This window comes from Adiantum capillus-veneris, chromosome 3, assembly GCF_014529385.1.
Source record: "Adiantum capillus-veneris isolate H3 chromosome 3, ASM1452938v2, whole genome shotgun sequence".
NCBI lineage: Eukaryota > Viridiplantae > Streptophyta > Polypodiopsida > Polypodiales > Pteridaceae > Adiantum > Adiantum capillus-veneris.
The window spans coordinates 21,555,666-21,566,637 of NC_140933.1; the positions used below are offsets into that span (position 1 = coordinate 21,555,666).

Below are 10,972 nucleotides of genomic sequence, written 5' to 3' on the forward strand. Positions count from 1 at the left end.
ATGTCACGTGCACATGGCTTTGTGTGCCACGTGGACATGCTTCATCAACTTCTAGAGCCAATTTTCCAATTTTTGAACCCTCTTGCATAGATGGTTTGTACAAGCGTTTTGATAGGTGTTGTTACACTACGGTGGGCATCAGGCATGGCGTGCATGTAGTTCTAAGTTAGAGAAATCCAACAAGCCATTCCCCACGTCAATCGGATTCTTGGGTGGGTAGATGTCCGACGGTTTCACCCAAACACTCTACTAAATTAAAAAATTTTTTATTAAATCATTTTATGATTTATTTTATAACTTACTCTTCCACTTTTGCCCTACCTCAACCTCAAGGACTTTATAACCAACAAATTTGTCCTATAAAGGTAGCACTTGGCCTAACATTTGACCATTAGATTTGGTAGCGCTCACTTCACCATAGCATTTTGAAGAGCCAGCAGGCAACGTTGGGATCTAGATCAACACTAGCGTTTTTGGACCAAATCAGCCAGCCTTAGCAATTTTCAGCCTAGCACTTGCTCAACTTGTAGATCAATCCCTACCGTTTTCAACTTTCAGCCCTTCGCTTGTCAAATCGGCGCAGATCTGCACTAGCTAGCCACCCACATTGCGGTCCGGTACTTTGGCAGCCATCGAGCATGTGCTTGGCCATTCCCTCGCCGGCATCGAGTGCTCCCATTGTTGTCCATCATTGGTATCATCAAGATCTACATTTTTAGCCCTTCATTCCTCTCACAACGGGAGTGCAAATCGGCCCCAGATCTACCCCTTGGTGGCAATCCGCAATCCCACATCAGAAGCATCCAAAGGTGCCTCGTCTTAAGGAGTTACCGCGGCAACAGTCATCATTCGAGTCAATAGAGTTCGCACATTCCATTTACGCAATCAAAAGCAAATCCCACTTCGGCAACGGTGTGGGGGGCACTTAAGAGGGTTGGTTGGGACCCCATCAGGTCTCTCTCTCTCTCTCTCTCTCTCTCTCTCTCTCTCTCTCTCTCTCTCTCTCTCTCTCTCTCTCTTATCTACACATCTCTACCACACTCTTCACTCCCTCTCTTCAGGGTAAGGTAAAAGGAAATGCAGGCAAGTCTATCTATCCATGACCACATTTAAAAGCATTGAAAAAGGTTTGACTTTACCTACAGAGGGAATAGAGCAGTGATGTAGAACTTTTCTTTGCAGCCACTGGTTCCAGCTTTTATCTGGAATGTACCAGAGGTTTGTTGGTGCCGAGAATATCACAGCATCCTCAAAACAAACGGCTGCTTCATCCTTCTTGGGCAGCTCCAAGAATTGCACAATACCCTCCATACCAACTGCTTGCATGAAACCAACTGCCCATTTTGAAAGTTCATTTTGAGAGGCAAACCAATACAAAGTTGTGTTGGCCAATTCCTTTATTTTCTGATGCATCAAAAGTGCAGGTATAAGCTTTTCTGCCTCGTGATGAGGGTTTGGCTTTCCGTATGGCAAATATCTTTGGTCCGCCACCATTGCTAGCCCGGTTATCCATTGCTCATGGTTACCCATGCAGAAGGAAGAATGTACAACTGGTAAAGTTAAGCGCTCTCCATGAAATCTCATGAGTGAGGGCACATCCAATGATTTGTTCTTGTAATGACTGCATGTTTTGGTTTCTGAGGAGTTGAAATCCTCGTCTTGCCTAAAGTCCTTACAGATATCAACCTGCGAGCAAACGACACAAAGGTACAGCGCAACACAGTTTGATCTTGTGCACCCACAAGGATTGGTCACGGCTCTCTCTCTCTCTCTCTCTCTCTCTCTCTCTCTCTCTCTCTCTCGTTCCCCGTGAATAGAAAGATGCTTAATCACGTCTTCCAAGGAAGAGATCGTACCTGAGAGGGATGAAAGCAGAGGCCACGGATGCGCGGGAAGCAGGTGGCGACACAGCTGATGGAACAGAAGTGGGACGGATGGAGGCAGAGAGCTGATGCGCAAGCAGAAGAAGAAGAAGAAGAAGAAGCAGAGGAAGAGGAGGGAGGGAAAAGAGGAAGAGAAGAGAAAAGGGAAGGAGGAGAAAGTGGGGAGCAGAGGTAGAGGAGGAGAGGTGGTACCACTACACAGAAAGGCAGGATTAGGCACCCAAGCCTCCGCAGTTTGGTTGCTCTTCTCCTCTTACACCACCGCATTGTCCTTGGCCTACGTTCTGATTGGTGAGTGCTTTTAATAAACGCTGAAAACGGGCTCTATACAGGCTATTTGTTGCGCCTTCACTTGATGAAGTTCAGAACGTAGGCCATCACGCACCTTGTTATACACCAGCGCGAGGCCATCCGTGGGCGCTGCTGAGATGGACTCCAGTGCATGCCCATCCAGCAAGGGAAGTTGGCCAGCGAGTCTTGGTTGTCTAAGGCTGGGTTCACATCAGTCCGACGGAAGTGTTTTAGTTTAGCTTGGACCAATGAAAAATTGTCATGTGGCTTGCCCCGTTCACATAGGGCGGTGGAAGTAACAAAAAGTTCCTCCACGTCATGGAAAAAGGGGGCCCCTTCTCTTCCACCCTCCCCAATTGATGTTCCAACCCCCCCCTCCCCCCCCCCCCCCCCCCCCCCCCCTTCCGCCCTCGGAAGAACGCCTCTTCCACCCTGACAGCAGTTCTTCGAGCCAATTATTGCGCTCCACACAAGCTGCTCGCTCCCTCTCTACCACCGCTCTGTGTGAAACATTGGAGAGTGGAACCCATACATGCTTACATCTTCCGCCTGGAAGCTGCAAAAACATTTGCTTTCTTCCACCGCGCAGTCTGAACCCACCCTAAGGTTGGCCAGCATCCACACAGCCAATCAAAATACACGAGTCTTCCCGCTCTAAGAAAATATATGGCGCCCTTTGCTCTCCTCAACAGTTCAACTCTCATCGGCCTGCGCGTTCAACAATGGTTGTCCTGTGCGTTGCTTCTCCATTCCTTGCCTCCACTGAGTGGTCTCATTTGCACGCTCTCAACCAGGTAAACTCCTTTGTTGTGTTCTCATAATAGTGTTGATAGAAATGTTGTAGAGAGAGAGAGAAAGAGTATTATTGTTGTGTGTACCGCTGTTGAGACATCAAGGTGGCCCTTTCCATGCATGGATTCTATAGAAATAGGCAACCTTGTGCCAAGCGCATACACAGTCTTTATCTTTTGGGGTGATTGAGTCTTGCTTTTTCCTAACACCACTCTTCCTTCTCCAAGGATTGATGTGTGTTGATTCGTCTGAACCACTCCAAAAATGGAATCAGAAGACTATGAGCCGAATTTTGGCTTGTTGTCTCCCCATGGTAGGCTTGCGAGCAGCACTCGTCATAATCAAATTTTGGCTCATTGTAGGCTTGCAAGCGGCACTCGTCATAATCGCTTCATAGATGCCTAGCTATAGTTCTTCATCTACCAGGTTAATTTTCAAGGTATTACATTCGAGAATTAGAACACCAGGATGCTGCAATTTGCACTTTTCCACTAATCAACACTCTGGTTCTTGGCCGGTTAGCACTTTGCCTCTTGGTTGTTGTCTCTTAAATGTTATTTACCTTTTGTTTTGCATTGGTTATTAACCTCATGTTTCTTTTCAGTGAGAGAGGGAGAGCAATTATGTATATATATATATATATATATATATATATATATATATATATATATATATATATATATATATATATATATATATAAGAGAGAGACATAAATTTTGTGATTTCTGTGGAATAGGGAGATGGACTCTCAAATGCCCGACAAGTACTCCCAGATTTCCCAAGACAATGACTTCACTCCTGTGTTTTCCCAATACACCCAAAGCTCGTATTCCCCCCCTTTGGTCCATGGAAGCTTTCCTATGTCACCTTTTGGTGGGTCTCTATTTGGCTTTAGGCCAGACCAGCAATTAAAACCTAAAACCCAGCATGTAGCTCGATGATCAGCTCTTCCAAATTAACCACGAGTGGAGGTGACAGCCACACAACAATGATGGCAAACAAGGCTACCAATATGGGCATGGACTTGCCACAACAAAGGGCGGTGACCAAACTACCAGCCACAAGGAGGATTCAAGAGGTGGGCACTTACGTGGGAGAAAAAGGTGTAAAAGGGAAGAAGAAGATGCAGCCACACAAGGAAAACATAGATGAGAACAACAAGGAGAAGAAGGAACAAGAGAGCTGGAAGGACGTGTGGGTACTACAACTCATACACGTTCGTGGAGCTATACATGATGAATTTGGGAAGACTCCGAAACAGGGTGTAGACCTTTGGTCTAAAGTTGCCACGCAACTTGCATCTTCACAACTCCACTTCGGGGATTGGTCGCAAGATAACATGTGATTGGTATGACATAGTGGATGAATACATGCACATCAAAGCAAACGTAGTAAGTGAATCCCACGCATCTACAATGGGAGGCTTTGTGGACGAGGAGATTATTGAGGCGTCACATGCCACATAAGATGGGGTAGATGGCACACAATCATCAATAACTAAAGAAAATTTGATGGCTAAGAACACTACTCGAGACACACGCCATCGAAAATATCAAAAAATTGAAGATTCTTTGGGCGACGTGACAAACATTGCGAAGCTTATGGCATCTCAACAGACGGAGTCAGATGCAGATCGCAAGGTTGCGGAAGGTAAACGCATTAAAGTGCTTGGTACCCTCACTTGCGGTTGTTGGCTTGATGGATGTTGTAAAACATATCATTAACAAAGTGAGCATGCAGATTTGTAGCTCCCACAAAATCTTGCTACTCATGAGTGCAGAGCACTCTCTTGTTTTCTTATACACTCAACAATTGATATCGAGTGCTCTTTGATTGTATCTCCAACTCTTTGGGCTCCAACGTTCACGTTTTTGTCTGCATTGCGTTTTTGCCTAAAGTGTTTGACATTAAATAGTGTCCACAACTACTCGAATTTTCCACGTAACGACTGGCTGACTAGTTTATATGTCTGAGTTGCGTTTGGGTCTGACATTTGACAGTGTTTCTTTGTATCGCGATTTTGTGACTATGTGGTTTTTCCATATTTGAAATCCAAAGGCGGTTCATTACTTGCATTGGCACGCTTATGGTGCATTATAGTCTATTGGTTGTCATAATAATCAATATCTAATTCTCCTAAATGATTTTCTCATGTTAAACTGATCATTTAATATGGGGAAGTGCCATGGGAGAAAAAGCTAGAATATTGGTTAAGCTAGCAGACCGGCCATAGTAGGGATCCAAAGGAGGGAAAATAGGGATCCAAAGGGGGGGCCATCTACAAAAGAGCCATGTGCAACAATGGGCTAAAAAGACCCTGAGGTTCAACCCATTAAGACTTCCAAAATGCTAAGGTTCCAAAATTCAAAGGTTGTGTCCAAAGGTCAACCATAGGGGAATTGGATGCTTTGTGTGTGCCCCAAAAGTCTTTTCAAATCCCTACAGAGGAGGGGGAGAGCCTAGCCACACACACACACACACACACACAAGCTCCCTTTACACAAAGGGAATGAGGGACACATGTCAGCTCCCTAGGCCAGATGCCCACAAGGTGTACCCAATTCCTATTGGATGGCCTTGGAGGTCGACCAATAAGAATTAGGCTAGAGTAAATCTAGTTTAATTAATTTAAAAACACTTAATAAAAGAACCAATGAGAATAAAGTCGTCTAGAAGACTATTGGACAGTCTCCCAAGGGGTCCAATGAGCATTCAGCAGCCCAATGGCTTGCCTAATTCCTATTGGCCACGAGGCAAAGGGATCCAATGGGAGTTTAGTTGAATTATTAAATTACCTAAAGCTCTCACAAAAGGGGAAAGGGGGACACGTGTCAGAAGGCTATCACTTATGCTGCTTAATTGTCATTGGCTAGCCCTAGGGAGGTCCAATGAGAGGATAGCAAGAAGGGTCGCCCAAGAGAGAGAGGGGGCTGATTTTCGCAAGGCATTATCACACACACACTCACACAATCTCACGTGTAAAGTAAAGAAGACTCTCTCTCCTTCTCAAGCTTTAATGGAAAGCTTACCACCTACTCCAAGCTTGTGAGAAGGGAGGCCTACACCAACAACTCTTGGCTTTGTGATGCAAATCCAACCATGAGCCAAGCTTCAATGCATGCTCATCTCCTCTACCATGCTAATTACTAAGCTAAGCTATGCTAATATGACTCTTGTATGTTCACTTTCATGGTAGGCCAATAGAAATATGTTTCAATTCCCTTTAAGGTAGACTGAATCCCTCTATGCCCCGCATAAGGTGGAGCATGAGATTCATACATTACTTTCTCACGTAGTGAGTTAGTAACACATAGTCTATTGCCATAGAGAAGATAACCATCTTGTAAAGTAAATGGTTCTTCTTTCTTCCCTAATGCAAGGGCTGAAATCACATCTCTAAAATCGGGATCAATAGCATACTCATCTATCATTGAGGATAGATCATTGTGAGTTGCTATGGAAACCGCATTCACTCTCAGCCGTCTTGAGAGTGCATCAGCTACTTGATTATGCTTGCCAGCAATGTGAGCAATATGAAAATGAAATTGCGAAAGGAAATTTGCACACCTCATTTGTTTGTCGGATAGCTTGGTCTGCGTCATGAAGTACTTAAGACTTTGGTGATCCGTTCGCAGAATGAAAGGAGTCCCCAATAAATAGTGCTTCCATGAGTCTAAGGCATGTAGAACTGCAAGGAGTTCCTTTTCATATATGCCTAGAACTTGCTCAATAGGGTCGAGCCGTCGACTTTCATAGCCTATGGCGTGCCCTTCTTGAAGCAAAACAGCTCCAAGGCAATCACCACAAGCATCACATTGGACCTCAAATGGTTTTGAGAGATCCGGTAGTGTAAGCACAGGTTGAGAGATAAGCTTTTCGAAAGCATTGTTCTCCTTAGCAGACCATGTATACCTAACGCTTTTCTTTGTTAGGTCATGTAATGGTCCTGCAATTTATGAGAATTGTTCTATGAAGCGTCTATAGTATGCACACATACCTATAAAGCTCCTTAATTCATGAAGATTCTTTGGTTTAGGCCATCCTTTTATTACCTCTAACTTTGATGGATCCATTTGGATGCCTTCTTGAGAGATAATGTGACCTAAATACTGAATCTCTTGCAAGAAAAATTCACTTTTCTTTCGATTAACATAAAGTTTATTCTCCCTTAAAACTTGAAATATTACCTGGAGGTGTTGCTTGTGTTCGTCTAATGAATTAGAGTAGATGATAATATCATCAAAGAACACTCCAGTGAAGGTTCGATGAGGCCTGAACAGCTTCTCCGTCAAGCGGTTGAATGTGGCTGGTGCATTGGTCAAGCCAAAAGGCATGACAATGTATTCCTAAAGACCAAATGTGGTGCGAAATGCGGTCTTTACAATGTCTTGATCAACTATCCTTATTTGATGATAGCCACTTTTTAGGTCAATCCTATTGAAGTAGGTCAATCCTTGTAGCTTATCAAATAGGTCTTCTACCCGTGGAATGGGAAACCTATTCTTGATAGTGATCCTATTTAGTGCTCTATAGTCGACACACATACGATATGTGCCGTCTTTCTTTTGCATAGTAATAGCACAGGTGAGCAAAATAGAGATGAGCTAGGCCTAACCATACCCTTCTCAACTAACTCATGCACTTGCCGCATAATCTCCTCTTGTTGAGCTTGAGAAACTCTATAAGGAGGTTTGTTAGGCAGTGAACTTCCTGGAAGAAGTTCAATTGCATGGTCTTCATTACCTCGTTTAGGAGGTAGCTCACAAGGGATGTCGTCAATAAAAACATCTTGAAACCCCTTGAGAAAATTGGATAACTCTAATTCCTTTTGGTTGCTTTTATTTCTTTTGCTAAAGCATTAGGTTCATTTTGAGAATCTTTAACAAAAATCATGTACACGGAAATAGAGCTCTTTATTGACTTGTTGAAAGCTGGTGTATGTATAATGGGGATAGTGTTACCCATTTCCTTAGCATCTATATACATGTCTTTTTTCCTGAACTTAAAGGAGATTCTCCTTTCAGGAAATTTAACATTGGCAGCCAGGTGATCAAACCATGGTGCCCCTAGGATTACATCCTCATGCTTGAGAGGAGAGATAAAGAAATCCTATTTGTCCCCATAGCTTTGGACATGAAGCCTCAATTTTCCGATTAAGGGAGTGACTGAAGCTTCTTGCCCCTTGAAAGCACTGTCTGCGGGGGTAGGACATCTCCCATCTCGTAGGCTTGTATGCCTAGCTTGGTGGCCAACTCTATAGATATAAAATTGTGAGTAGAACCAGGGTCAAAGAGAATAAAAGCATCATGTTCTCTTACCTTTCCCCAAGCATGGCATAGAGGAGATCCTTTGTGGTGAATTTGGTGAGTCTCCTCCTCTTGGATTTCAACCAAGGTAGCTCTACGAGGATCTTGGCGGTTGTTCTTTTGGGGACAAGCGTGGTACACATGCCCTTGTTCGCCGCACTTGAAACACCGGTTATCCTTGCGACAACGCTCAAGATCTTCAGGAGAGAGTTTGTTTTTACCTTTGTATACTCCCTTCTCTTTAGCTTTGTTGGAGTTGCCCTTAGGAGACTTTTGGACATTGTCCTTCCCCTTAGGCTCATTGGAACCCTTGTTTTTCGTGGGCTTATTATTTCTTTTAGCCCCCGTTTGGAAATTGATTCGAGAGGCCACCATAGTATGGTGTATTATCGCCGATATGGTACGTGGCCTTTGGGAGTTGACATACTCCGCCATTTCTTCGGTTAAGCTTGCACAAAATTGTTTCTTTTCCTCTCCGAAATCCAAATTTTTGAAGACAGTGGCTTTGAGTTGTAGGTCCCAAAACTTGTCTACATATTTGTGGATGGATTCATAGGGAGAGAGCTTTAAGCTTCGCCATTCGGTGAGTACTTTGTCTTTGGCATCGGTGGCCAAAAACTGCTTCATAATGGAATCTCTTAAAGCTTTCCATGTTCGCAGAGCTTCACCGTTGGCTCGTAGGCTAGCCACCATTGCCTGGCGGACTTTTGAAAGTGCATAGCTACATGGCGTAGCTTAGAGGACTCCGTGGAGCCCTCATCTCCAAACGCCGCATCAAATTGTGGGATAAAGGCCAAGACTTTGTCCGTAGCACCAAAGGTGCCATCATAGGTAAGGAAAGAGATGCTCTTCCCTCCCTCTTTGAACTTCTTCAGCTTGGACGACCTCTTCCATGCGGCATAGGATTTCCTATGGCCTCTTCTTTTTGATGGTTCAAAGGTTGCACCATCACTTTCTTCAGAAGGTGAAGAATTTGAGGAAGGTGGAAAGAGGGTGACCTCTTTCTTGCCTTTTTCTTGTCTTGATCTTCGTCGTCCTCACCATCACTTTCATAAGAGAAAGAGGATGAAGAAGATGGAGAAGAGGGTGTCCTCTTTCTCGCCTTTTTCTTCTCTTGCTTTTTATCTATTGGGGTATAAAGCCCAATGTGTTCGCCCAAGTAAGTGGGCGGGCCGCCAGGTATGTACACATATTCTTTTGTAAAAACCTAATAAGAACTCACTATGCTCTACACATTACAGTAGAGCGAGTTCACCATATCGTCGTGCTCTTCTTCTCGCACACTCTCTCGCGTCGCACTTCCGCTCGTACTCCTTCAACTGGTATCAGAGCTCAGATCGAGGCTCGGGGCAGCACTGCAGGAGGCTAGAGTCACCAACTCAGATTGGGCTCGGTGTTCTCAGAATTTCATTCTGAGGTCATCTCGGCCACCGTTCGGCTTCGACAAAGGTCTGCGCATACCATTTTCGACTATGTGGTCTCGACGGGTGCAGATCCGACTCTGCAAATTTGGGGTTTTTCGGCCTACGACTGCAGGTGTTGAGGATATCGACACTCCCAGAGTGTGGATTTGTGGCTGTCTACACATCGAAGGACGGCTCACAATTCTTTGAGGCGTGTCACATACGACACGGGCGCATCTACACACAGACTGTAGGCGACATCCACTAGTTCATCAGGTAGCTTGTGTTTGCTGCTTGATATTCCAGATTTCATCCTGACATTGCAGGTACTTCCACATGGGATGTATTGTCAGAGATGATGTATGTCTGTTGAGGGTTTGCTGGCTGTGAGTCACGCAGCAAACAACCGCCGCAGCAGTTACAGCATATAGTGGGAAATTTGTGGATGTATGACTTTGTGGGAAGTCTATGTACTGTCAGATTTACTGCAGCCTTTGTTGAGGGTCGAGTGAGGTTTTATTGAGCTGGGGGATTCTCGAATGTTGAGATCCTTTCGGTGATACAGGTCTTGGAGCGATCCCTCGAGCACCCTTAGATAGGCAGCTAGGATGTATTGACTGTGAGTTAGACAGTTGGGATTGCATCTTTGCTTTACTGCAGTTGAGGCATTGTCGCAGTCTATGCTTTCAAGACATTGACAGGACAGTCACAGACAGTACAAGTGCAGGACAGGTTTACCCGCAGCTTACAGTGTCAGAGAGACAGTGTTTTTGAGCTGTTTTTTGGTCTGTTTTTTAGTACACCAGAGCCATTTTACAAAGGAGACTCTGCCGAAATTTATGCAGAATCCGAAGATTTTTTGGCTCATTTGACGGGTTGATATTGGTTCAGAGGTCAGTTTACAGGGGAAACTCTGCCGAATTTTTCCCAGGAAAGTAAACCACTGTGAAGCGTAGCTATGGCTGGATCACAGGACACTGCTCTTTACAATATCAAGAAGCTGGATGAAACCAATTTCCCATTGTGGAAGAAGCAGATTTGGCACGTGTTGGTACAAAAGAAGCAGATAAAACCTATAAAGCTCAAGGGGATAAAACCAGAAGATATGGACGAAGATGAATGGAGCGAAATGGATGAATTGGCACTTTCTACCATTATGCTGACTTTGGCAGAAAGCGTTTACTTCAATGTAGCAGACGAGATGTCGGCTTATCAAGCATGGTTAAAGCTGAGTGATCTTTATGAGAAGCAGAGTGCAGCCTCACAGGTATACTGGCTTAAGAAGCTTGTTGACTT

General features: G+C 44.5%; 1 protein-coding gene across 2 annotated transcripts in view; it reads right to left on the bottom strand.

The window, feature by feature from the left end:
* The window catches only part of LOC147460588 (uncharacterized), a 49,008-nt gene extending 46,701 nt beyond the window's left edge, over nt 1–2,307 (bottom strand). Inside the window, exons 1-2 of one of the 2 annotated variants that reach the window (XM_086508039.1) lie at nt 1,857–2,307; nt 1,140–1,686 (exon numbers count right to left, since the gene is read on the bottom strand). In XM_086508039.1, the coding sequence (XP_086364165.1) occupies nt 1,140–1,686; nt 1,857–2,150 (841 nt within the window). In that variant the 5' untranslated portion in view covers nt 2,151–2,307. The remainder of the gene's footprint in view (nt 1–1,139; nt 1,687–1,856) is intronic. The other variant, XM_086508042.1, reaches the window with a different exon arrangement.
* Between the last annotated feature and the right edge of the window lie 8,665 nt (nt 2,308–10,972).